Here is a 26482-nt window from a genome sequence, read left to right as displayed (position 1 = left end):
TTCGTTCAAATCGTTTGTGATGTGTTTTGGTAACCCTGAAGGTCTTTCTTGCCATTTGAAAGGGGAGAGGACGTCAGGTGTGATACGTTAGGCCAATTTCTGAAGACTCGATGCTTCGTAGTGACTGGGAAGATACAATGAGACGATGTCCATGAGTTTTTTACTGGATTAGAAGCCCGAAAACTTTAATTCCACATGAGATAGACTGTTTGGTGCTGCCTCTCAAAACATGATAAAGATGAAGCTTGAATTTGACTGTACAGAGGTTTAACACCATTATCTAAACAGCAGATTTGATAACCTTCAATTAACATCAATTTTCCTGTTAGAGACCACTAGCCCTTCGTTGAGTTCCAATTTCCCCCTTGAAGTGGTAGTGAAGCTTGCTATAGTCGTTCTCAAAGCGATACAGGCCATTGTTGTCGCCCTAACGCGCGTGTCGAAGATTCCGAGTCCTAGACCTTTCAAACGCCCAGCTTTGGAAGAATCTCTCGATCATTCTATGATCTGATACATGTAGTCACGCAGACTCCGTATGCTGACGTGGCAAGGCCCAAGCAACCAGCAAGGGCAATGCCGGCGGGAGCAGTGAGGGTACCGCCACTACCAGCCGCAGCTGTGAGGGCAGCAGCGCTGCACAACCCATCGGCGCTAACATAGGCGACACCACAAAGGCCTTTGCACACGAGGCAAGCAGTCTTGGAGCGCTTGTCACAAGACAGATCAATGAGCCTACGATGCCTCGAGTCTCGTTCACCCAATGCTCTCCGAGAAGCTGATTTAACAGCTTCACGAGCGGCATTTGTCTGGCGCTTGGACATCTCATTGCCTAGATTCTCCTTGAGAATGAGCTTAAGATCCATAAGGTACGTATTCTTTGTTTCCTCGTCCCAGGCGAGTTGATCACCGAAGTTTACCCCGAACGGATGAATCCAGTTTTGAACGTCAATGTCCGAGGTGTTAGAGGACGAAAGTAGCTTAGAGACCTCTTCGGGGCTTACACCCCAAGCTGGGGCGACATCTTGGAGGAGGGATGCGTGAGCGACAAATGGCTGGCAGACGAAAACAGCCGCCGCAAGAAGATTGGTAGATAAGTTCTTCATTGAGAAAATGGATTGTAGAGGTTGGTGATATGACTAGAATAGATGATGGAGATGTGACTTAAGCATACTGAGGTCTCTATTTTTTCAATGCGGAAGAAGCAGCGTTCTTATACGTTTCTGTCTTCCTTCTATTCTCATTGCATCGTGGTGTAGACTACCTTAGTCGGCGCTCTAACATATTATCCTGTTATCGTTGACAAAGTTTAGACTATAGAAATTGCGATATTTTCGAGAGATTCATCTTAGGGAAAGCTCAAACCACTTTCACCCAAAGTCTCCGGTGGGATGACGCCCCGGTGGGAACAAAACTTTAGCCGTTTCGACACATTAGGGAATAACCCCATTGATCAATCAAACTTGCTTTGCGATATTTCATGTTTAACGATGTCATAACCGTCTCCAAATCAACTATTGAAGCCCCAATGAGTCAGACAAGTTATCAATCAATGGTGTTATTTCAGAAGATCAAGTAGTGAAATTGAGTCATTTATTTATTTTTACTTGGCGGTCACGTTTGAGGATGAGGACTTTGAACTTTGAACACGTAATGATATGAGACCAGCCTGTCGGGTGATTCGAATTGACAGTTTAATCTAATACTTTCAATGGCGGAGGGAAGAGTTAAGAAAACATAGAAATTTTTAAAGAGATTAAATGAAGGTAAAGTTGGCTGTGATAGGACGATGCTATGAACTATCCCACCGGGACTCTTGCGGTTTTCCTACCATACTTTGCAGAATATATTGCCAAGGAGGAAACTCGTATACAGAGCTCACTGTTTGCTAGAAGCCACAAAGGTCTGAGCTGAGTACAGCTAGCTCAACTTTAATTCATCGCTTGATATTAGTCGATTTCTGCACTGGGTCTGGTTTAGAATTGTAACAAAAATAAATAGTCGCTTGAATTTGGCTATCTGCTATTTTTTCATCCACTTATCCATCACCTTCTTTACATTCATCCTGTTACTTGACTCATAGTCCACACCTGAACAATGAAATTCTTTCACCTTGCTGGTATTGCTTTGTGGTAAGTAACGCAGACCCAAATATTTGACAATGCGCTTAGACTCCCACAGGGCGCCTTCCCTAACAAGCGCTTATCTTTGTACTTGCGTCGGCATTCCGGAGAGGCCTATTAGTGCTGCTGCTGGACTCTGCAACGATCTTAAGGGGAAGATATGTTACGATAAGGCATCAAACACGAATGCGGTGAGCTAGCTTTTATGAATGTTTGAGTTGATCACTAATGGCATTGAAGTGTATCATGACTCGGAAATTCACCGACCAAGAATGTGCTACACGATATTCCAAGCTCGTGAATGGCAAATTAGTTCCTGACACCAGTTTCAAAGCTTTTTGCCAGTTAGGGACGACTTGCTGATCGGGAATTTATAAGTTATACAGGTCGCTAGACGTCTAGCTCACCTGTAGCACAGCCTATTTCCCTGTTCTCCAAGCCTCGATGGTGTAAGATGGGATCTTCATACTGTTATGATAGGTACATTGAGCTTCTAGTGTACTTCTATACTAGACATCACAGTAACCTTTCAATTTGAAAGATTCCATTATCTGCTTGAGCCTTTGGCCTGTCTCTTCCCTGAGCTGCGTGCTATCGTCGTAGAGGATGAAGAACATCAACTTGTGACGTATAATAGGGGATAAAGAAACAAACCCATCAATGATCCAATCTCTCTAGCGCGTGAAAGGCCCGTGGCTTAAAAGAGCCGACGCCATCCTCCAAATTTGTGCCTGTTCTTGACACGTTGTTGCCTCGGGCATATTGCACCGAAGTGTTGGTCTCAGTAAATGTGCTCAAGTGGGCTGTTCCAACAGCTGCTCAGTGTATATGTGCAAGGATTTGGTACCGTCGCTGTGCTGTAGGACCAACTGTATGTTGATGACGGTTTAGCAATTTTTCAAGTCAACATGTACTGCCGGGACATTGTTGCAGCATGAGCATTATTGTGAGCCGATGTAGCATGGGCGAAGTTAACCCTGGTACAGGGGATAGAGAAAGCCGCTACAAGTATTATTCACAGCAGACTGGCTACTGTAAATTTTGTACTTTTTATTCTATTTATTTGTGTTCTCGAAGCGTTCAAATAGGGGCAATCAGCTTATGTCCTTCGATGAAAACAAGTAGAAGTCCAGGTGATGCTCGCATATAGCCGCAATCTTATGCACATCTTCAGCTGTAGGTCTCTTTAATAATTCTAGAGCATTGAGTTTTGATCAATAAGGTACCAGACGGTTGAAGCTTTGTTGTTCATGTCCAGAAACTTACAGATGAAGGAAGTGCATGTGTGAAGACAACAGAGGACTTGATCGTACATCTGCAGTTTAAGTGATGTTGTCTTTCCTTTGCTCTTCTTCTATTGGACTCCTAATACGAAGTCATCAGGATTAACTCTTTTACTGCTTCTAATGAGTGCAATGCCTCATAGTAATACTTGTTACTTGCCTCAGATCCATCCCAAGCTCAGACTCAATGCATCTTCCGAGCTGTGATGATTTTTAGATCACGGTTGAGAAGGACCAAAACACACGGCAAGTCTAAAAACAAATTCATTAGCCGAGAGCTTTACAGTTTCAGCTCTTGTGGTTTAATTATTTGTGGTTTTTGAACGGAATACACTGACGAAACGCACTCAACACTTGATCGGTCCTAATGAAGGGCCGTTGTCAGTAAGCCGAGATCGGAGGGGTTTTCCCGGGGTAACGGTACGTACCGGCATTTAAGTGGATCTGCCCCTCCAAGAGTCGGCGCCGGCAGGGTCAGTCTTATCGATAACGAGCTGTCGAGTCACTTCAGTCAATCCATGCGCGAACGGCCCCAAATTTTACAGGTAACTTTCTTCTTCATCATCACCACGTATCATCTGGAGGTCTGATTTCCACATAAAGAGATTATGATGGCGTTCCGTGCTCCTTTGCGCCTTCAATTGGCCAAATGCCAGCCGCTTCTGGCCGTTTCTTCCCGATTTAACGTCCGCGCGCTGTCGTCTGCCACCGCCGCCGCCTCCAGCCTCCCCGAAGATGTGAAGAGCAGCATTAACGTAAGTGCTATCTGGACATGGCGACAACCTTACCGGGACGATTCAGCTAACATTTGACTCCCAGAAGGAAGCCTCTGTCCCGAATCCTGATCCCACTGAAGACTCTCCCAGCGCTGCTCTTGTTCGCGAGCATGCGCCCTATATGGTGGCCACTTATGCCCGACCTCCGCCGGTGTTCGTGAAGGGTCAAGGCTCTCTCTTGTGGGACATTGAGAACAGGCAATATCTCGACTTTACTGCCGGTATTGCCGTAAATGCTCTGGGTCACTGCGATCCCGAGATCACCAAGCTCATGACCGAGCAGGTATGTGGTATCTCCGAGATGCCGTGAGTCATTTTGCAGAGTCACTAACAGGGTTGCCAATTGCAGGGTAGCACTCTCATGCACGCCTCGAACCTCTACTACAACCCCTGGACCGGCGCGCTTTCCAAGCTCTTGATTGAGAAGACCCTTGAGGCTGGTGCCATGTACGACGCCAACTCTGTCTTTGTCTGCAACTCGGGCTCCGAAGCCAATGAGGCAGCCATCAAGTTCGCCCGGAAGGCGGCGAAGATCAGCGACGCTTCGGGCGACAAGTTTGAGATTGTTTCTTTCAACAATGCCTTCCACGGCCGCACCATGGGCAGCTTGTCTGCCACACACAACCCTAAGTACCAGGAGCCTTTCGCGCCGATGCTGCCTGGCTTTAAGCTCGGCAAGTTCAACGACGTTTCGGCGATCAATGAGACTGTCACCAAGAAGACATGCGGAGTAATTATCGAGCCTATCCAAGGTGAGGGCGGTGTTACTCCCGCCACTGATGAGTTCTTGATTGCTCTTGCCAAGCGTTGCCGCGAGGTCGGCGCTGTTCTCATTTACGACGAAATCCAGTGCGGTCTCTCGCGCACCGGTACCTTCTGGGCACACACTCACCTGCCCAAGGAGGCTCACCCCGACATCATCACCACGGCCAAGGCGCTCGGCAACGGTTTCCCCATTGGTGCCACCATTGTGAACAAGACCGTTTCTGAGAAGATCAAGGTTGGCGACCATGGCACTACTTTCGGTGGCAACCCGCTTGCCTGCCGCCTGGCGCACAACATTGTCTCCCGTCTTGCCGATCCCGCCTTGCAGAAGGATGTTGTGGCCAAGGCCGCTGTGTTCAAGTCCCGCTTCGATTCCCTTCGCGAGCGTTTCCCAGACTTGATCAAGGAGGTCCGCGGCCGCGGCCTTATTCTTGGTCTGCAGCTTACCCAGGACCCTACCCCCATTGTCAAGGCGGCTCGCGAGCGTGGTCTGCTGATCATCACCGCCGGTACCAACACCCTTCGCTTCGTTCCTCCTCTGACCATCTCAGAGCAAGAGATCCAGCAGGGTCTGGACATCTTGGAAGAGGCTATTGCCGCCACTCGGTCATGAAAATGCTTACACGACAAGATTACAACCCCATGTATTTAATCATTTGGCGCCGGCGTTTAAAACCTGACGAAACTTAGACGTAGATTCCGTGGACGCAAGCAGCGAAGCGTTCGATTTCTAAAGAAGAGACGGGAGCTAGGGATTCCGGGTCCCAGTTCGACATAGCGTAGTATAGGGTGGTCTTGCTACATAAATATCCATGGATAAATACAACTACTTATGCACATCGTTTCAACTCATCATGTATCGTCTATGTGCAGCCGCCTAAGCCGTTGTTCTATGGCTGTGCAACCAAGAAAAGCAAGCATTTAGGAAGCATGCTTGTTGTGATAGGAGAGCCAGGGTTTTCAAAATCTAGATACGGTCCGTAAACTTAAGTGAAATATTAGTATCAATATCAGTATATCCTCTTTGTTTTGGGTTTCGGTCAAAAATCAACTCGCTGGCCAAACTTTAAGCTTTTTACTAATAACATCAACTTTCCAACGGCAATGACTAGACAGGCATTGGACTTTATTCCCTTTCCAGCTTATAACAAAACCAAAAGCTGGAGCTAGCCAACTGCTAATGGCTATTACTAGTGGATTGTGTCAACGTACCGCCCTGGTGCAATTTAATGACCGGCTTAGAAGTGTTTTCAAAGAGCGTATGCCTACACAAGAGTGACTGAGGTTGCAAATATGGCCCCGGATTTTGAGCCATGTCATAATTTCAAGAAATGATTCCCAAAGAGTATTGTGGCAAGTCACTTATAGCGGACTAAAAAGCTCAGTATATTATTAGATAATATGGTGTAAATTCACTATGCTCTGAGCTTTGCCGTATGCCTTTGTGTTTCTATGAGTTCCAAACATGACAAGGAGCCAGCAAAGTGGTTTCTGTGTCCCAAAACGCCAGTGCTGTTGCTGACATATTCCTGGCGATTTAGTATCCACTGTATGTCTCCTATGTCTCCTTCTTCTCAGGTTTTCGACCGACAACGCAGTATCTAAAAAGATGGTTATTAGCCCATACTCCGAGAAAGTGGTAGCTGAGGACTCACGCTGGCCAGTATGCATGAATGGCCCTGTTCTTGATGTCTTTACGCACATCAATGAGGAAGACGTCAACCTCAGCGCGGGTCCAATCATGAGCACGCGTCAAAGGGGCCAAGGAGAAACCTTCAAGGCCAGACAACATGTTCTCGTTCTGCCATATTCCAAGCTCCTTGTACTTGGCATCTTTAGGCCAATCATTCGAGGGCAACTTAAAAACGCTGACAGTGACGTCTTCAAAACCAACGTCAACCAAGATGTCTTTAAGCGTAGGGATGTGCGGGCAGGATCGCCCGAACTTTTCGGATGCCTCGAAAAGAAGCTTAGACCACTTCAGCAGGGCACTATCGGGTTTCAGGGTTTCATCATCAGAGACAGGGATGAGGTCGTATTCTTGTAGCTCGAGAAAACCGCCAGGTTTGAGGTTTCTTTTATCAATCAAACGTCAGTCTTTAACTCCTCAGTCGTGCTTCTGGGGGGTAACCTTCCAGACCAAGAAGTCTGGAAAAGTATTTTTAGTGAAGTTACTCACTCATAGCACCTGCGCAGATACAGTCGCCAATCACTGATGCTTCCTGTCATAAGCCGACTATGGATGTAGTCGAATGGTCGGGAGTAAGTCCAGTCTTCCTCTACATCATCGATCTCGAACTTAACATTCGGCGACACACTAGATATACCGGATAAGTTCTTCGTCAACATAATAAGGGCTTACAGTGAGGAAACACGCACAGGTCCGGTTGAGTTGGGGAAAGGTCATTGCCCAAGACCTAGAGCATTGTTAGAAACATCGTCAAGATACTCATGTAATGGGGCTTTAAGTGGTTCGAACAAGCCACCTACATCAGCTTCCGGGTGTTCGTCTCCGAAATCAAGCGCCCATATGCCCGTTCCTGTGCCGACATCGAGAACTCGGCCGACTTTGGCGTTTTCCTTACACGGGGGCGCGACGCCAAGACTGTTGTCAAGAGCAAGAAGCCAGATCTGATGCTGCAAGTCTAGAGTCTCACGTTAGTGAAGCTGCTGGTGAATGGGCCAAAAGAAATGAAACTGTTACCTAATCTATCATTCTCCCTCTCGTCATTCGGGAGGTTATATTCTGACGCAATTGTTAGACAAGCTCTCTAGTTCGGCATTTGGTGCGGACCTACTGCCGTCTTTGTATCGGTGGTAAGTCCTGCCATTCTCAAGGCGGTAATCGAGGATAGAGCTTCGCAGGCTTGTACTGGATGATGCGATACTCTATAGTTTGGTAGACGAGTGAGCCACGAGAGCTTCGCGTCGAGATGATATAATCACTGGACGTGCTAAACAGTTGGAATTGGCAGGGACAAGATCTTACGCTTCCCATATCTGAGCTCGAATCATCTATCGGCTGGAAATTCAATTAGGGGAGAGACTATAGCGCTATCTTGACATTGAGTTACCTCTTCGTCGACGGCAAGGACAACTTCTGGGTTATCCTGAGACATTTTGATGGTCGGTCTTTCTACGCAGGATCTCTGAATAAATGTCGGCGACACCAGCTTTGAATGATCCAGGAAAACAAATTGTCCAAAAGGACAAATACGCGGGGTAGTTATATCAGTACCGCTTGTTCCAGCAAGCCACCGCCGTAGCCCCTCTTCTTGGCTAAAAGCTGCAGGGCGAGCCAGCCTGCATACACCCGCCCGCGGTGAGGTTCCTCGAGTTCCTTTAGTGGAGGTGAGGGAATATCGCGCGAATGGGAAGGATTGGTTTGAGACAGGGAGATAATTTGCCTTCCAGTTCTATTGAAAACCACGTTGTCTTTTGGTGGCAGGTATGCGGTGATTGGGATTGCGTACCCCCTGTGTATCCAGGGTTGCTAACAGCCCATGCCTGATGCGGCGACCGATGCATCCAAATGATCTTTAGTCTCTGCATTTTCCCGGTCACCTTCATCCGCTGTCAGTTTTCAGAACCCTTCGTGGACATGTAATTTGCAGGTGCATTGTCCCTGGCTGATGGCGAATGTTTGGAGGTACCTTCGGTTGTGTCAACCCCTTACTTTTTAAGGGAGAGAAAGATGCTTTTCACCACTACACTTTTATTTTCCTGTAGGCCGTGACTAATATTTCCTTCTATTATGTCATTTGAACCAGTCTTATAAGCATGCAGGGCATTGCCTTCGACTGAATCTCGAGGACAAGAAAATTGAGAGATCCTATGCAGCTCTTAACCTGCATTTTACTTCTTACTTTGTTGATGATGACATCTCATATAAATCCTAAGCCTACAGCTTTATCGCCATAGTGCATGAAAGCCATAGCAACACCTGGTAAGTAGCAACTTCTCGTTCACCATTTCCGTAACTTTAGAACCTGGTCAGCCTCACAAATACACATATCAGCATACTTCACTCTGAAATCCTGGTCAAAGGGGTTGAAAGTGAATTTTAAAATCAGCTATTGCCAGCGTTACTTTCGAGCAAGATCCATTTATGTTGATTTGCAGCCTATTTCGTCCACTATCGAAAGGAGACTTTTGGATCATTGACGGGCATTGTAATAGGATATTGGGCTGGTTGATCCTAGACTCGTTACGTTTCACGCAATCGCAACTGCCATTTCCCTTCACCCATTGGGGCCATATTTCTCCGCTTTGTATTGTACCGAATCGGATTTCCCTACTTTCAATATAGTCGTTCTCATTTGCCATTTTGCCCTTACTCAAGAGTTACTGGTTTCTTGTGGCATCTTGTTTCCTTGTCCTTACTGCCACGAAGAGCTGGCGTTGAGTTGTTGCTTCGCATGTGAGTTATAAGTTCTGGAGATGCAGGATGGAAAGATAAGATATATTAATGCATTGCACTCTGGCAGTTTCTTGCAATGGGTACGTTCACAAAAGTGGATGCTTCGTACCAAATATGACTGAGTCCTGATTTGGCTGGCATGACACCTTGGTTACCTCCCCGCATCGTCACTGCAGGAAGTGGGAACAAGAACATCATGCTTCTCGGCAATCGGGCGTTCCACAGATCGCCAAGCGCAAAGTCGAAGAAATACCTTCCGGGGGGGAATAAGGGCAAAAAGTTACGTGATGTATACTAGAAAACTGGGTACCATGTTAAACTCCTGTCTCCTACGCTAGCCCCCGTTGTGTGTGGGGAAGAATATCCCCGAACGTTCGCATTGACCCGAATTTCGGCCATCGCTCTCAGCTCAATTCCGTTGGTGATTTTGTTTCTTATCCTCACGAAACATTCTTATTTCACGTTCCCTTCTCTTGCAGAAATTCTCCTCTGCAACCTCCACCTGGGTGGCTTAATACACGAGTCTTATAGAAGCTTAAGTGGACTACGCCCATGCTTTTTCAACACCTTTTAAACATCAATGAAGTGTCATCGCAAAGGGACATCACCAAGACAGTTGTAATGGATAACCCATGATGGCGTCCCATGATGGCGTTCCAAGCTGCCGTATCGCTCTCTAAATGACGTCGCATCACTTTTGGCCACGGCCGCATCTTCCCCGACACTTGTCCGGACAAGACGAAGCAGCCAGTCTCGCAAATCCATCAGAAATCTTGAGATGGTCTCTTGGCACATAACCAAAGGGATGGTCCTCAAATTTCGACGGACAGGATCTGATTTGCCAAAGACGCGGGTGCCGAAGCACGTCAACCTTACTCCCGGGATATGATGAAGCGGCGCATTTGCTGAACGCCAAGGGCATGAGAATATCTAGAGACGAGACGACGATGAAGAGAAGAGAAGAAGAGAGGACATCAGACTAGAGACAAAGCGCATGTCAGAGACCTGCCATTTCGGAGTGGGGCTTCCAAATTGGTTCACCAGCGCGAATCTTGCAAAGTCTTCACACCCACTCAGCTCGACGCACCAAAACACGGTCGGTACAACTCTGAAAAGCTTGGGAGTCGGTGTCACCCATCCGTTGCAGCGCACAGCCCGCCTGTTGTTTCGGATCGACCTGATGGCGACGACCAATCGCATTCAGATCCTCTCACTGTCCGTCTACTGCAAGTTTCCTCCGATCGATAGTCTCAGCCCTTCTGGTAGGGCAAACGTCTGCTTCCAGGGTCCACTTCAGGACATCGATTAGGTTGCGTCTTTGGAAGTATCGCCGTTAACTCCAGATGTTTGCTCGAAGGAGGGACCCTGTCCGTCTAGTATTGGAATCAGGCTTGATCCCACGTGGAGTCCCTACCGTTGATCCGCCGTCTTTTCCGCATTGGGATGAGGTTGCGGTACCTGAAGCTGTCCTGCTGCGTCAACATCATACATTCGATAAACGAGCAAAAGAAGCTTAAAGCCGGTTTGTTTCGCGTGGGACTGTGTATCCGGAGTCGTCCGTATCGGGGCGAGATGTGTGAGCTAAAATCACCAATTTTCGCTATAAGATAGTAACCACATCCCCATCTCATCTTAAAGGTCTCCTAGTGTACATTGTAAACCATCTTTCTACTTGTTCCATCATACAAATTATCTAATACCCCTAATATCCTCTGTAATCATCAACAATGCATCACAAAACAGCAGCATTCCTGCTTGCCTTGCTGGGCACGGCAACATCCACCCCTGTCAACATCTCTCCCCGCCAGGCCGACTTCTCTGCCAACACACAAAACGGCCTGCAGTCTGGCCAGTGCAAATCCATGATCATCGTCTTCGCACGTGGAACCACGGAGCGGGGCAACGTTGGCACCATCGCCGGTCCTCCGTTCTTTCAGTCGCTCGCCACCCAGATCGGCGCCGATAACCTCGCGGTTCAGGGTATCGAATACCCTGCCGACATCCCGGGCTTCCTGGCCGGAGGTGATGCCAACGGCTCTCAGATGATGGCCACCCTCACCCAGCAGGCCATCACCAACTGCCCCGGCTCCGCCGTAATGATGTCTGGATATTCGCAGGGTGGCCAGCTGGTTCACAACGGCGCGGCGATGATGCCCGCCGATATGGTGGCCAAAGTCGCTGGTGCTCTTATCTTTGGTGATCCGCGTAAGTTCAGGTTCCCCAAAAGACGTAATGTTGTTTCGGCAAATGAGCGTCCGTCTAACGTTGCACTCTAGTCAACGGCCAGGCCGTCCAAGGAGTAGACCCCTCCAAGACCAAGGTCTTCTGCCACGACGGCGATAACATCTGCGAGGGCGGCAACCAGATCCGTCGCGCGCATCTGACCTACGGAAACGACGCCGACGCGGCTGCACAGTTTGCTGCCTCCCTGATGCCCCAGGCCGGTGGTGCCGGTGGTGCCGGTGGTGCCGCCGCGTAGATGCCGTTGAAGAAGGAGTTGATCGCGGGGTGACTATATCTCACCTCACAACATGTACATAATGTTATTTCTTGTACTCATGTTAGTATGCCGAAATTGCACGCCAAAATCAGCCGGTCTTTTCCGTTCCGTGGCAAACAAGGCAACGTGGAGGATGTTGATGGAGTTGGGTGGTTGTGGATTACCAAGTTCCTCATTGGCATAGCTTAGCATTTATGCTGCCAGAGTAGTATTTAAATCCTAGAAGACTTGAATATTGTAAGACTACTGCAATTACGAAAGCGGTCGAGATCAAATTGTATCGTTACCTTAGATAAAAAGAGCCGTATGCGCCTTGAATGCAGAGCAACCTTCACAAAATTCTTGGAATCGACGCCGACATCAACCTCATGATCATGGCTTGACGTAAATCGGAAAAAGCAAGCTGTACATTGAATCATGCAATTCGTACGTGGTCATACGTGAGCATAGCAGCACATCACAAGTACGACAGCTCAATCGACTTGAACACCCAAAACACACACACCCTAACTAATGTTTCACATAATCCCACAAAGTCACCCCGAAGCCCGCCTCATCACAGCAACACACTCCCACGCCCGCCCCCCAACCTCCTCCATCCTCTCCTCGCTCCAAAGCTCAATGGTCCCGACACCAGGCCTCTCAAACGCACCTTTGAAATCGTCCCAATCCATCCTAGGACCTATGTAAATCACCGTCTCCGGGCTGCCGCCGCCGTCGTTGTCGAACAACGCCGCCATGTACTCCTTTACCAGCGCCACCTGCTTCGGATACACAAATAACCAGGCACCAGCCTCCGAAGCAAGAGGATCAAGAGCCCAGGTTCCAGGGACGGTGCGGTGAGGGGCGTGGTACTTATTCGGACTCGGCGCGACCTCGACGCTGACGAGGTTGATGGGATACGGCTGATCGGGCAAGGACTGCAAGAGGGCCTCGACGAGACCTGTTCCGCTACCGATTGACAGAGAAATTGCAGGTGCTCGAGGTACACAGGCGTGAATAGCTCTAAGCAACGGTATTGAAAGGCTCAGGCAGGAATCTGTGATCGTCTGGGCCTCGTTGGTGAGCTGGGGGAGCGGGGCTGGGGTGAAAGGGCTGGAAGAGACGGCTTCATCGTCGTCCATCAATTCGTCGTTGAATTCATTTGAAGGCTCCATCTTACTCGATGTGGTTGGGCATATTGCACTGCATCAAAGCCAGTGCAGCAAAATTGCCGAAGGAGGATGGATGCGCGGGGTACACTAACAGTGGCAGTTAAGCCCCACAGCATTGGATGGATGGCGGGAGGATTAGGTAGGTTGTAAGTTGCTCGTCACAAATGTACCATCTGATCAACGATTTCAATGAAGATTTATTTGCAGAACGATCCACACGCTGAAAAATAGTTTGTTGGACCAAAGAGTACTTTCGTAGACGAACCAGCTAATGCGACAAGCTCCAGGGACCAAACCGGCCCAACTCCAAAGTCGCGACTAGACCCCGCGGAACCATGCAACCAGAACCATAGACACTAACCCAGTTTACACCTAAAGTATACACTTCCATCCGCACCATGCCTATATCAGAACGGGCGGGACTTAGACGGCACTGTAACCGCCACGGCTACCACTGCCATTCACCGTGTTGAGCACGCTGCGGGTCCAATCCTTGACCAGATAGGGAATGTCTCTAATGGTATCCCCGTGAGGCAGAAGGTCCCAGCCCCTAGCGCCGTATCGGTTGTAGTTCAGCCAGGAGCCAAAGATCAGGTAGGCCGCGATACCGAGAAAAGCCCTGTGCAGATTTAGTTAGCCGGAGAATGCCCAAAACAGAAAGATGCAGACGTACAAAACGATAAACCAGGTAAAGAAGCCCCAATGGCTGCTCGTATCACCATTGCCGGGTTCACTGGGCTTGCCAAAAGCATCCTCACAGGCGTGCTTGGTGTGCCATGTCAACCTCAAGACGTCGATGTCTCCCTTCTCAGCAGGGCCATAGCTGTTCCAAATCAGGGCGGTATCCGGCTTCACAATCTGCTTCTCATCGGGTGATGGTTCGTCGCCCTCCTTGTCTTTATTGTCCTTGTCCTTATCATCCTTTTCATCGCGTGCGCGGAGTGTCTGAGACCCGTCGTACTTGTCTTCGGACGTGACCTCTCCTTCAAGCCCCGTCTTCTCGCGGTCACAGATGAACTCAATGATGGCTTTCTGTTTTCTGCCGCTGCCACTCAAAGGGTATGCGCCGCCATTAAAGATAAGGCGAACGCCCTCCTTTTTCGCGTCCGAGTTGGAGTCGCTTGACTTGAGACGTTCGACCTTGGCGTCAAGAGGCTTTCCACCAAGGTTTTCCAGATCGCCAGCGATGGATATCACCTTCTCCACGTCGTCCTTATCAGTCCCCGGACGGATAGTGCGCTCAATGGCACAAACTGTTGGCGGGGCATTAGTGATGGGCTCAAATGTCTCATTTGAGATTAGCAGCAGCAAATACCTCTTGTGCCGTTAGGGCATTGTTCGTCCTTTTTGACATCACCCTTGCGTTTAAGTGGCTGACAAATGTCGACAGTATAAGATGTGTTGGAGAATGTAGGAGGATGCCAGCGACTGGTCAGGACGCTGTGCGGTCCGCCTAGAGGCTTGAGGTTGAAGGAGACATCGTCCACGCGGATGTGTCCGCAGTCGATCGTTGCCGCTGCTGCCAGGGGCGAGAAGAGAAGCCCTAGTAGAAAGACCGATTCCGATCGAGAGAAATGCATTACGAGAGTGCGGGCGGAGTCTTTCTTGTCTTGACTTCGATGGAACTTCGCGGAAATCGTTTGGGAGTTCTCGAAGACGCGCCGATGGATTCGAAACTATGATGGAAAAGGAAGGCGGCGCTGGCAGCTCCGGAGCTTAGCAAGGTTGTGGAAAGGTATCAACAAGTTGAGACAAGGAGAATAAAATAGCTGCTACTGTTAGTAATGAATGTGGGTTGACAGCCGAACAGGCAGCAGAAGGGATGGTGGAAGCTTGAGGTCACGGCGTGGTTCATGTGGCTTAAAGGCCGTAGCAGTGACAATGGAGGAATGACCCGGCACCTTCCACTTTGGACTGCTCGACTGGACTCGCCGTTTACTCTAGCGGGCATTAGCACGTTGCATCATCGGCTCTCTCCCGCGTCATGCCGAAGTTTAGGCGATGCACGTGATTCGGATATTGTGGATCATCAGCATGTATCACTGGACCATTACCACCTTCCGTACTTTGCTAACCACAGCCAGGCCCACCAAGCAGCAGACAGGCATCGGAATCAACTCCAGTTAAAATCACTTCAAATCCCCGGTGCTTCAGTATAATGAGTCTTAAGTTGATACATCCAGTGATACATTAACTCGCTTCCCAGAGTCTTGAAACGCTCTGGTGGATGCACCATCCCGTTCCCTTTCCCCAAAAAACCGTTCAAAGCAGTAACCGTCCATCCCTAACCGCACCTGAAGGATAAGGTAGATGCGCCTTCGTAGGGGTATATAAGATCATGCAAGATCAAAAACCTTCCAAACCCTCCCTCAGCTTCCTTGACGCCGAAATAAAAGACGCTCACTACATGGTCCATTGGAATCTACAGCCATCATCTCCACTCAATCTCCCCGTTCATCAGAGCAGGCTCACTCCGTACTGGGCGCCCTACATTCCATGGGGTCCCATCATACCGCCCATGCCCTGCATCTGTTGTTGCTGCTGTTGCTGCTGGTGTTGTTGCTGCTGATGATGTTGCTGCATCATCACCTGCTGCGCTCTACGTTGAGCCAGGACGCTCTGGATCTGATTCTTCGCTTCGACCATACACTGTCTTTTAAAGTTCTCCATCTGCTCAGGCGGGATATTCTCCACATTTCCGCCCCATTTGGCGGCAAGGTTGGCAATTTGTTTGTTGTAAATAGCCATACCCTGCATCTTGACTTGGTTTGTAAGTGCCGTGTTGTTGTTCATGGCTTGTTGTTGCTGCATCTGCATCATCGCCTGTTGCACATTTATGTTCTGGCCATTCATCATGTTTTGGCCTCCGCCCATCTGGCGCTGCATAGGGTTGCCCATCTGCGCCTGAAGTTGTGCCTGCAGTTGGGCCTGCATCTGCGGCGACATTTGACCCCCGCCCATTTGGTTTCCTCCCATTTGATTGAGCTGCTGAGCATATCGCTGAGCCAGTTGCTGAGTCATCATGTTACCCATATTTCCGCGCTGCTGTTGCTGCTGCTGCTGTTGTTGTTGCTGTTGTTGCTGCTGCTGTTGCTGCTGCATCATCATCCTCTGGTGCATTTGCTGTTGGAGGAATTGCTGCTGCTGCGGCGTCATTTGTTGGGGGTTCATACCACCGTTCATCATGTTACCCATGCCATTTTGCATGGCAGCTGCCATCTGCTGTTGCTGGATATGGCGCTGCTGTTGGGCAACCTGGGCCGCGATCAGGTTGGGATTATGCATTTGCTGTGGCATAGACCCTGGCGTGCCCATCATCATTTGCTGGCCCATTTGAGAATTGGAAGCCATCATGTTGGGAGGAGGACTGGCCTGTCCCATTCGAGGCGTGGCGGCCACTGCAGGACGGGGCACTGGCGTAGCCTGCATACTTGGGGTTCCTTGCGGCATCCGGGGCGTACCGGCAGGATGGCTTTGCTGGCTTGCGCGCGCCGACATGCTGTGCGTCATCGGAACACCTCCAACGTTGGGAGGATGACCCTGAACAGCGGAAGGGGGCCGAGGAGGGCTGTTGGCCATGTTCGAGTTGGATTGTTGCATTGGCACGGCGCCAGGCATGGGCGAAGACATGCTGTGAGGGGTGCCCTGCCGAACAACTGGCGAAGACACGGGAGGCTGTGATGCTTGTGTAAAACGAGCTTGGGCCTGAGTTGGAATACCACTTGCAACAGCGCCAGATGTACCGTTGGGCATGGAAGTAGGCGTCTGCTGGGCTTGAGCCATGTTCGCTGCGGCGTTCTGGTTGTTCTGGGCTTGTGTTGCCGCCGCTTGTGCGGCCATTGCCCTTCTTTGCTGTTCCCTTTGTTGCTGCTCCTGACGTGCCTTCAGCTCCTGAGCCATCATATGCTCGCGCCGCAGCTTTTCGGCCTCGGCCTGACGTTGAGCCGTGATAGCTGCTTGCTGTTCTTGCATCTGCTTCTGCTTCTCTTGTGCAAGCTTGCGTTCATTTTCGGCCGCCTTGGCCTTCTCTTGCTCCTTTCTCTCATCGTGCTCCCTCTTAATGTCGGCAATGACCTTGAAGCGCTCGAATCTTGGCTCGAAAGTTGAAACAACAGCTGGGCCTTCTTTGTCGGCACCATTGGCACCGCTTTGTGCTCCATTGGCCGCCGAAGACAGACGCTCGTCCAAAATGAGCATGTACTTCTCTTGGTCGGCGGCAGCTGCCTCGTCGGCAGCCATCTCGGCGACAGTCCTTTTCCTTGTCTTTGGCTGAGGTGGAGAATCCGAATGCATCGGATGCGCAAGGGCATCCAAGAGAGCAATTGTTTCCTCCACGTCTCTTGTGGGTTCCAAGAAAAGAGGTGCATTGGTGGCAAGAAGAATTTGCGATTCCGCCAAGTGAATATTGCCAGCGTCTAGCTCCATGCGCTCGCGCTTCTGCTTCTTGGCGGGAGGTGGCATGCTCGATGCCGTAGGCGTTGGTGGCACCATAGTGATAGGCGTCGACGGCGGTATAGTGCCGTCGATGCTGCCACGTCCGTCTGCGGCACCTCGGGGGGTGGCGGCCTTAATCAAAAGGTCGGTCTGGAGACTTTCGGCGGTAGGATGCAAGACAATAGTAAAAGTCTTGGGTTTAGGAGGGGTTTTACTCTTTTGGCCTTCCCCTGGCAGGCTTGGTGCTGGCATACTCTCCTTGTCTATCTCTTCTGCCGTCTTCGATTTGGAGTCCTCTGGTGCCGCAGGGGTAGCTTCTGGTTGTGTACCAAGTGTCTCCTTTGGATAGGGAACATATGGGGAGGGCACAATGTAAGGGTTATGGTTATGTATAGAGGACGGCACCACTTTGCTCGAAGCAGAAGTTGGTCGGGCAACATCTTTGGATTGCGCGACCGATTTATGGTCATGGACTTGGACGATGAGGCAGCCCTCATAAAAGGGGACGCCACCTTGTGTAAAGTATTCGAGCAAATCGTGAGGTACCGTGCGTGTCCGCATGTGTTCGAGGAAAAGCCGCATCGGTGATTTGTAAGGGAAAATGCCATCTTGCTGATCGAACCGGAAATGCGTCGCGTGCATATGTACAACCAAGGACGGAGGGTTGCCAGCGTATTTCTTTAGGATATAATCATCAGTTACGACTGTCTCATGTCAGCATCTATGCCATCTCGAACCCCCTCAAATCACGGCAGCAGCCTACTGTAAGGTGGCGGCTCCACGGCCTGAGCCGCGGCCATGTCAGCAGCGAGTGAGGCCGATCGAATTCCTGCGCTATTCCTGGAATTGCGATTGCCGTGGGCGGAAGGTTCGCGGCGCGTGCGGTTGACCGGACGCGCAGATTGTGAGTTCGCACCATTCAATGTTGCGGAGTTGGGAGGCTTCTTTGTCGACATAGACGGCGACGGTGATGAGCGGATGGAGCTTGCTCCATTTGTTTGGATGCCCGGGGGTGCAGCACGTTTGATCTTGGACGCGACAGCCGGCGGCTGGATCGCCGTCACGACCGGCGCCATGATTGCCGGATGGGTCGACTACCGGACCGCAGCAAAGGAGAAGGAAAAACGTGTCGCAAAGATATCTCCCACTGGTGTAAGTAGCCCAAGCTGTGTCAAAGAGCGAACATTTGAAAAGGTAGCGGGGCTTCGTCGATCGCGATAGATGGAGAGCAACGGTTGATGGATTGATGGATCGTGGTTGGTGGTTCGCGTTGACAAATCGGGTGACGTCGGGGTGGAGAGGGTCTTTCGGACGAAGAAGCGATCGCAGTGGATGAAATATCAAAGTGTAAGGCAGGAATAGAAAATAATAATTGAGAAAAAGACTTGGGGAGGATGCACAACAGCTCAGATTGATGACTTCCGAGTGTGTGGGGTTGGGATGTAGTCAGGCTTCCGCGAGAGAGGCTCACAAGGAGGAACCGCCGCATCTCCGACACGGGGGCGCAAGCGTGGAGGAACTGGGAGCAAGACTGCGCTAGTCGAGCCTCAGGCAAAACTCCGGATAATGTCTTCGTACTGTGTCTACACAGTGTTTGTACGGCTTCAATGATAAATGCTGTGGACCTGAACGGATGGTAAATACCAATTCTAGCAAACTTCAACCATGACAAAGGAATCATCAACTTACCTCTGGCACAAGAGGCATAATATTTAAGGCAAAGAAAAAGCTCACAACTCATGCCCAATCGAACAATACAAGTCCATATAGGCCGAAGACGCATATCGCAACCGCAGCGGTCGATTAGCTAACTACTCATGATAACGTCACATGATATCTCGTGGTATATACCAAATCAGAAAAAAAACACAACCCAAGCCCTGCCTAGCCTCCCATCATACGGCCCTCAATCATTGCAAAACCCTCTTTTGTACAGTCGAGGCAGTATTTACTCATGTCCCTGGACACGACGCGCCCAGTCATCATGAACTCTCATCCCATCAACGACGACAACACCCCGGCCCCGGCCAACTCGGTCCGGTCGCTGCCACCACCTTTCCTCCTTGGTGGGTCTCTCCGCCTCCGACTCGCTGTCAGCAAGGCCACCATGTCCACTCTCAGCGCCCACAACTAGAATAATCTCGTGACGCAGCCACGTCTGGAGGTTGGATACCAGGTTGCCGTTGTCGCCCGCCAAAGACTCCTGGAGGTAGACGATCTCAGGCTGCAGGTGACGTAGAATATGGGTATGCCCGTTGGGGGTGGTAAAGGGCAGAACCATAGTCTCCTTCTCAACCAGAGACAGGGCCTGAGAGTAGACTGCGTTAAACGCCGGGTTTGTTGAGGACGCGTGCATCAGCGGGCTCTTGGACGGTTCGTCTCCTGGAGTTTGGGCTTGGTGGTGCTCAATGTTAGAGAAGGACGAGCTCAGCGAAGGTGGCGGAAGGTTACTGGTGGATTCGCCCGTCGCCTCCTTGAGACCGGGGGCATAGATCAAGACGAAGAGCTTGATGCTAGAGAAATCGGTATAGCGCGGAATGTGCGACAAGATTGACTGTGGTAACATTAGCATCGTGCATCCTAGGGTCAAGGCTTAAGACCGGTAAGCTTACAGCATGTTCGTGGAAACCATCATCGTCAAAGTCGTCGCCGCCGCTGTCTGCTGACACAACAATTGCGACGGTCTTCCTACGCTTGCCCGGCTCTCTTGGTGCCGAAGTTCGCTCCTTTCGGGCATCAGCTTCCTCGGACCACGTCTCATGATCGGCGTAAGCGTTCTTGTCTTCCTCTCTGATGGCCGCTAGCGCCCGGCCTGCCACAGCGCCGGCCGCAGCAACACCTGCCGTGACGGTTTTTCCAGCAGACTCGAAGAATTGCTGTGGGCTAGGCGTGCGTCGCAATGCGCCCGACATACGCGCGCCCCATGTGTCCGCGCCCGACGTCTCCGCGCCGGCATCTCGAGAGACATCGGCGGTGCCGTAGGTCTCGGTCCCAACGTTGCTTGGTGGCGGCTTAGGTCCTCTGGAAGTCCCATAGGCCGGATTGTCGCCGTAATCGGCATTGTCGTAGTCAAGGCCGGCTAGGTGATCGGACTCGGGATTTTCGTCATCTTTGCGCTGGCTCCAAACCCAGGCTGCGAGACCAACTGTCGCAACAGTCACGGTAACTGCAAGCGGCACCCAATGGCTCCATACACCGCGCCTTCGAGAATTTTGATCGTTCCACGACATTTAGTTGGACGTGACCATTGCACTAGGGCACACGGCCCAAGATTTGGTGTGTTGTGTAGGGATCGACAGGAGGATTCAAGCTTCCTTAGAGCTTCTGGTAGCAAATCGAGTGCTTCGGAAAAACTGCCAGACAAGATTGCTAGAGAAATTGTCAATTGCTCTCAGGTACTCTCTGTAATCATTGAAGTAAAATCAATGGTGTCGAGAGATGAGGGATCCAACGGGGTGTGGGCTGGAAATCATCCAGTCGTCGCGAGCTCGGGGTGGCTGGTCTTGGGGGGGACGCATCAACATGGGATGGGGGATGGGGATGACGAGGAGCTAAGGCCCAGGGGGGATCCCGAGGTTGACAGCGCTTGCCATTGGTTGCCTGGCCAAACAATACAAAGCACGAGGTAGCCCGGACCGAGGATGAGCCGCTAGTCACGTGCATCCCCCACCATGACGCGCTGGAGATCCAGGTGGGTCCGACAGTTCCTGCCGAGTCGCATTTTTGGTCGATGACTCCTTCCAGCGGGCAATTATCAGAAAAAAGTCGCTGAGTCGGCCTTGGGATGGACAGCGCAAACAACACAGATATTAGCCGCAACAAGACATACAGGATCATATCCTACTAGACCAAACCTTGTAGTCCCTCAAATACCACCGTTTCGTCTCGGGGGCATTCTACAGCAGTCCCTAACGCAGACGCAACACCCCACCAAACGCATTTCAAGATGCCCCACGCTGTGTCGATGCCCTCACCAGGGCTTCAGGCCTTGATCCTTTGCGGTCCGGGTTCTTCGTTCCCAACCTTCACGTCCAACCCCGATGAGAACCCCAAGGCTCTGCTGCCCATAGCCAATCGGCCCATGGTTTGGTACCCTATCGACTTTTGTTACCGCATGGGAATTACGAGTGAGTTGTGAGAAGTTGGCGTCAGAATGGCATCTCAGCCTTACCCCGCCATTGTCCCTCACTCGTGCAAGGCTGACCACTTGCAGACATCACTCTTATTTGCCCGGCTACTGCAGAGGAGGCCATCACCACTGCCCTGAACACCAACCCTCATTTGACGGCACTTCCCCTTCCCAGGCCAGACATCCTCGCTCCCAAGGATCTGGACCAGACCACTGGTACTGCTGAGATTCTCCGCCTGCCCGAGGTCAAGGAACTTGTTACCTCTGACTTTGTCATTCTACCCTGTGACCTCATATGTGAGGTCGCCGGTGAAAAGCTGCTGCAAGCATGGATGGTTAAGGGCGCCAGCATGTCGGATCTCCTTGGAGCACCCAAGTTTTCCGGTAATACCTCGAATCAGTTCAGCGGTGGCTTGGGTGTCTGGTATGAGACCAAGACCGCAACTCCCGTCAAAGGAGAGGAGACCGACTTCGTTGCCGTGACTCCCTCAGCCCAATCCGCAATTGCACCACCAAAAGGCTCTCTGCTGCCGCACCTGTCAAATGTCGTATACTCCATGCCTACTGATTCCTTGAAAGATTTGACTGAGGAGAGGAAAGGACTTCCTATCCGTCATGGTCTTATGAGGAGCCATCCTCGGATACGAATGCTCACCACTCACAGAGACGCCCACCTCTACATTTTGCCTAGGTGGATAATGGACTTTGTCGAGAAGAACGACCGCTTAGAGAACATCGCAGAAGATGTTATCGGCTGGTGGGCCAAGGCTGGCTGGCAGAATGGTCTTGCAGAGAAGCTCCACTTGAACGAAGTATTGCACAAGGAGGACAATGATGACGAGGACTCGGTTCAAGAAAGCGAAACAACACCAGAAGACGATGACCCAGAAGAGTTACGCACCAACGCCGGTGCTGACGACAACAGGAAGACTGAGAACGCCGATAGAGATGCGCTTACAAACTCCCATGGTGAACTGACAGTACCCCCGATCCTTGCCTACGTACATCCCTCGCAGGCAGATGCACCGATGATCCGCCGTGTCGACACTGCTCAACTCCTTCTGAATGTCTCTCTTCAACTCGCGAAACTGCCTTCTGTTGAGGAGATTGGCAATGATGCGGCCTCTCCTTTTGCACATGCAAAGAAAGTTGCGTACCCAGAAGGCGTCAAGGGCCGCACTACCATCACTAAAGCCGACAGTCTTGTTGCGGAAAACGTCACCGTGGAGGAGAAGGTCGCCATCAAGGAAAGCGTGGTGGGAGCCAACTGCCAACTTAACGAGGGCGCGAAGCTTTCTCAATGCTTGCTGATGGAAGGAGCCGTTGTAGGCAAGAACTGCAAGCTCACAAGATGTATTTTGGGCAAGAGATGTGTTATTGGAGATGGCTCTGTCTTGACAAACGTCGAGGTTCAAGAGAATCTCCTCGTCGAGGCCAAGAGTAAGTCTAAGAAACCCCTCACTACCATACAATGATTGCTAATCCATCCGCAGCCGAGGAGAAGGATACCAAGCTCATGAGCTCCGATGGTTTGGAGGCGACTGAGGAAGAGATGCAGGGAGTCTTGGACGACATGGACAACGAGGTTATGGCCCAGAACGAGGAGGCTGTGGAGTAAGATTAAGAATCTATCCAAGAAGAAAGCCTTACTCTCCATTGCTATCGCATCTCTTTCGTTCTCGACCTTTCTTGGTGATGTGCCTTCATGTGCTTACAATTTTGTCCCCCCCCCCTTCTAGAATATCGTGAGCGCCACCTGGTCCGAGACAAAAGCAATATTTGGTGAGGGTGGAACGACAGAGTCAGTCTGGCCACCTACTGAGAACGAAACAGCGGCCACTAGATCAAACTTACGGAGTCAGTTTTTCTAGAGTTTGCATGTGCAAAGGGGTTCCGAAACACATGGAGATCTCGATCGACTCAACTCAACGGGAAAGCGGAAGGGCGTTTCGAGGCACCAAAGGGCAATCGTTGAGCCTCGCTTCTAACTCGGCCCCGACGGCCTGGAATAGAGGACACGGCTGACACTTGGGAGGGAAAAAATCACGGCGGCGGGCTGGTTGGTATCCACGGGAAGCGCGGAAATCCAACATTGCCCCCCCTTGAGTAGTGGAGCGACGCGGACAATGGCATTCCTAGTGCCCGTGAGAACTCGGGTCTGGGTGGAGGGACTCTCCTCGACTGCTGTGGCCCCAGCTTGCGCCCCCTCTGGAGGGGTTCGAGGCGCCTTGATGAGCAAGACAGGATCTCGAGTGTCTATTCGTGGCAGTTCCTGATACTCATGGCACATTGTGGAGGGGATACCAGATCGACCAAGCCTCATTGGGCGTTTCCCGTTCACTGAGATGGCGTCTAGGAAATGCTGTGGATGTTGGGACAAAGGAAAAAACCCCTCAAACACGGCTTACACATCATGGCGAATGCGAAGTTCCTACCAAGTTGCAGAATGGAAATCAAGTGAATCCCTTGATCTGCCTGGAACCGTGTAGCATGGGTAAGCTACCCTTTTTTTTTTTTCCCCTCCCCCCTCCCGCTCCCGACAACTGCGGCGTGCGCTAGGGACACGAGGGACCTTGGTAGTTTTACAGAAAAAGCCCTCCTCCTGCCAGGGGCAAGACTTTGTCTGCAAGGATGCAGCAATATTGGGCCACTGAAAAGTCTGAGTAGAGACAAATCAGCCGTATGGATGCCATGGTCCAAGCGGAACCGGATTACAGTACTGTACTCCCCTCCCCCCCTTCCCCATAGTCAACTTCGGGATTTGCTCTCAGGCGAACGAAAGTGAGCTATCACAACCACTTCCTGAAGCTCTAGCTGCGCACTGTCCTCCCGTCCCAGTCCCAAGATGGCGGGATGACGAAGATGTGTTTGGCTAGCGGATGGGCGGCGGTGCAATTATCTCACCCCTATCGGGATGATGTTCACAGGGGCGCCTGCCTCAAGAGGAGAGGGGACGATGATGGAGTCTAGTTCTGAATCTGAATCGCAAGCGCTGTCGCACAAAGATCGATTGAATCAAATCTGGGAGGGGAGGAAAAAAAAGCCAACCGGGGGAGGCTTTGATAGGGGACAAGAGGCGTAGTGAAGGAGCGGATGGCAATAGCCCACCCCCGAAAGAGGAGAGGAGGAAAAGAGTGGTGTCTAGGTCAGAAAGAAAAGGTACGCCCAGCTATGGCTAGGAACGCGGTTACGCGGGCCACAATTGTGAGACCAAAAAAACAAGTGAGTCGCTCGCGCGAGAGTTGTGCGTTCCTCGTGGGAGCCGTGGCAAAGCACGAAAACCTGACTAGAGGAGAGAGAGCAAAGGATAGGAGGACGGGAGGGTCCTCCCCACGCGTGAGAGGGCGCTGGCACAACAAAGGCAAACATCACCCAGCATTCCTCTCGCGTGTACGCCAAGCAGGCAAGAAAAAGTAAGAATTTCATTAATGGTGGTTGAGAAAGTCTTTCCACCCCCAGTTCGCCCAGGCGAAAAGGGTCTCGCCCAGCGGGAGGGGTTTTGATCGGGGGCTCTAGGCCTGGACAGCAACAGCGGCGAAAGCCGAGGCCTATGGATTTGGTCGTTCATGGGTAGCAACAACAGCCGCGGCCGGTATTGCTGTGTCAGTCTCCGGAGTGACCTAACGGCCGAAGGTCCAGGAATACACCTGCTCGCCGCTATCCTCGGTGTGCCTCGCTCACAGGGGCAGAAAACAAAATGGCACTAAGGTGGAGGCGTAATGGGGTTGAATCATGGATATGAGATATGCGTGGTTTGTACCTCATTTTCCGGGGTGGACCAAGTCCCAGGCCAAGAGACATTCTAGAGGGTGTGCTTGGGATGTCGCGTACGTAAATGGGTGATGCGTGGGAACGAGCGACGTTGTGTCATTGAGTGCCACGGCCTTGGCCCCGATGAGCGGGCATTGGGGGTGGTAATGGTGATCGTCGACCGTTGGGTTTTCTTGTGGAAGCGTTGCGGGGGGAACAAAGACTTGAAGGTGGCTTCGTCCGAAAAGAGAATGTTTCGAATTTTACATTGGTCATTGACCGAATCTATCGAGAAAGCTAGCGAACGTCGAGCCGAAAATTTTGTCAAGTACAGGGAGCATGAGCCAACGCCAGGCACGAACGACGTCGTTGGTGTAAAAGAGACAGAGAGAGGGGTTACAACCAAATCCTCTATTCTAAGGTTATTAACAATGGTTGCGTCTTGGATCGACTTTCCTTTCTCCACCGGCAGTACCACTCAAGAAGCGAGAGATCTGGATATCTCATTCTGGTAGCCGGAAGCCTAGCCTTGTTCGTACCCCAGTTACGATGCAATTCACTTACGGAGTTTGTAGTGGAGTATAGATTGCCGACAGGGAATATGGCCTTCCCGGGTCCATCTTGAGTCTCGGGTTCGGCAACTCGTCGATCATGGATGGGCTAGGAAGAGACTGCAGCTGGACAGGGGCAGATCCAGAATAGGTGGTACCGCTGCTCCTTCTTTGGGTAATGACGGTATCGCTGCTCCGACTGCCGGCTTACCAGCGAGTATTCCAGGAACTGGGAACCGGGACTGACATGGGAGTATGCTGAATTTGCAATACTACGCTGCAGCTGTGATACACACAGACTGATGAGACTAACTGCAGCGCACAGATGCTGGTGTGTGTTCACTTCTTGGAGGCCTAGGGACCTCTTTGCACGCGCCAAGTAGCGCGCGACGATAGACGCAACTCGAATAGTTGGGTGTGACAATAGCCTTCCAGGCATCGTAACCAGCTTGGTATACAGCTTGGGGTTCCGAGGATGCAGCCTTCGGTCGTATCGGAGACTATCTCAGAGGCTCAGTTGAACAGCCGGCATATGAATCGACGCAGCAGGTACGGATAATCGACCTGCAGTCCGACCTGCAGTCCGACCTGCAGCAGTGC

The 26482-nt window shown here is 51.0% G+C and overlaps 10 protein-coding genes across 10 annotated transcripts; 4 read left to right on the top strand and 6 right to left on the bottom strand.

The window, feature by feature from the left end:
- Positions 1-500: 500 nt before the first annotated feature.
- Positions 501-1103, bottom strand: CTRU02_204416 (uncharacterized protein; the record flags this gene model as incomplete). Its single annotated transcript, XM_036732629.1, has 1 exon — positions 501-1103. One exon carries the CDS (start codon positions 1101-1103, stop codon positions 501-503), a length of 603 nt encoding a protein of 200 aa, XP_036575606.1.
- A 991-nt stretch (positions 1104-2094) lies between these two features.
- CTRU02_204415 (uncharacterized protein) lies at positions 2095-2483 on the top strand (the record flags this gene model as incomplete). Its single annotated transcript, XM_036732628.1, has 3 exons — positions 2095-2129; positions 2179-2311; positions 2361-2483. 3 exons carry the CDS (start codon positions 2095-2097, stop codon positions 2481-2483), a joined length of 291 nt encoding a protein of 96 aa, XP_036575605.1.
- Positions 2484-4011: 1528 nt separating this feature from the next.
- Positions 4012-5557, top strand: CTRU02_204414 (acetylornithine aminotransferase; the record flags this gene model as incomplete). Its single annotated transcript, XM_036732627.1, has 3 exons — positions 4012-4158; positions 4223-4462; positions 4529-5557. The coding sequence occupies 3 exons, from the start codon at positions 4012-4014 to the stop codon at positions 5555-5557; spliced, it is 1416 nt and encodes a 471-aa protein (XP_036575604.1).
- Positions 5558-6502: 945 nt separating this feature from the next.
- On the bottom strand, positions 6503-8063 carry CTRU02_204413 (methyltransferase domain-containing protein; the record flags this gene model as incomplete). The annotated part of the gene is made up of 9 exons (XM_070204376.1): positions 6503-6545; positions 6600-7019; positions 7124-7261; positions 7324-7361; positions 7435-7589; positions 7649-7690; positions 7743-7833; positions 7934-7966; positions 8019-8063. 9 exons carry the CDS (start codon positions 8061-8063, stop codon positions 6503-6505), a joined length of 1005 nt encoding a protein of 334 aa, XP_070062139.1.
- A 3028-nt stretch (positions 8064-11091) lies between these two features.
- On the top strand, positions 11092-11843 carry CTRU02_204412 (cutinase; the record flags this gene model as incomplete). The annotated part of the gene is made up of 2 exons (XM_036732625.1): positions 11092-11569; positions 11641-11843. The coding sequence occupies 2 exons, from the start codon at positions 11092-11094 to the stop codon at positions 11841-11843; spliced, it is 681 nt and encodes a 226-aa protein (XP_036575602.1).
- Positions 11844-12400: 557 nt separating this feature from the next.
- CTRU02_204411 (uncharacterized protein) lies at positions 12401-13021 on the bottom strand (the record flags this gene model as incomplete). Its single annotated transcript, XM_036732624.1, has 1 exon — positions 12401-13021. The coding sequence occupies one exon, from the start codon at positions 13019-13021 to the stop codon at positions 12401-12403; it is 621 nt and encodes a 206-aa protein (XP_036575601.1).
- Positions 13022-13441: 420 nt separating this feature from the next.
- Positions 13442-14598, bottom strand: CTRU02_204410 (autophagy-related protein 27; the record flags this gene model as incomplete). The annotated part of the gene is made up of 3 exons (XM_036732623.1): positions 13442-13637; positions 13692-14271; positions 14334-14598. The coding sequence occupies 3 exons, from the start codon at positions 14596-14598 to the stop codon at positions 13442-13444; spliced, it is 1041 nt and encodes a 346-aa protein (XP_036575600.1).
- Positions 14599-15505: 907 nt separating this feature from the next.
- Positions 15506-18528, bottom strand: CTRU02_204409 (uncharacterized protein; the record flags this gene model as incomplete). The annotated part of the gene is made up of 2 exons (XM_036732622.1): positions 15506-18156; positions 18216-18528. The coding sequence occupies 2 exons, from the start codon at positions 18526-18528 to the stop codon at positions 15506-15508; spliced, it is 2964 nt and encodes a 987-aa protein (XP_036575599.1).
- An 872-nt stretch (positions 18529-19400) lies between these two features.
- On the bottom strand, positions 19401-20682 carry CTRU02_204408 (peroxin 22-like protein; the record flags this gene model as incomplete). Its single annotated transcript, XM_036732621.1, has 2 exons — positions 19401-20006; positions 20065-20682. 2 exons carry the CDS (start codon positions 20680-20682, stop codon positions 19401-19403), a joined length of 1224 nt encoding a protein of 407 aa, XP_036575598.1.
- Positions 20683-21398: 716 nt separating this feature from the next.
- On the top strand, positions 21399-23199 carry CTRU02_204407 (Translation initiation factor eIF-2B subunit gamma; the record flags this gene model as incomplete). Its single annotated transcript, XM_036732620.1, has 3 exons — positions 21399-21579; positions 21666-23021; positions 23075-23199. 3 exons carry the CDS (start codon positions 21399-21401, stop codon positions 23197-23199), a joined length of 1662 nt encoding a protein of 553 aa, XP_036575597.1.
- Between the last annotated feature and the right edge of the window lie 3283 nt (positions 23200-26482).

This window comes from Colletotrichum truncatum, assembly GCF_014235925.2.
Source record: "Colletotrichum truncatum strain CMES1059 chromosome Unknown Contig_0002, whole genome shotgun sequence".
Lineage (NCBI taxonomy): Eukaryota > Fungi > Ascomycota > Sordariomycetes > Glomerellales > Glomerellaceae > Colletotrichum > Colletotrichum truncatum.
The sequence above is the reverse complement of the archived record's forward strand: the minus strand, read 5'-3'. Positions and strand labels throughout refer to the sequence as shown.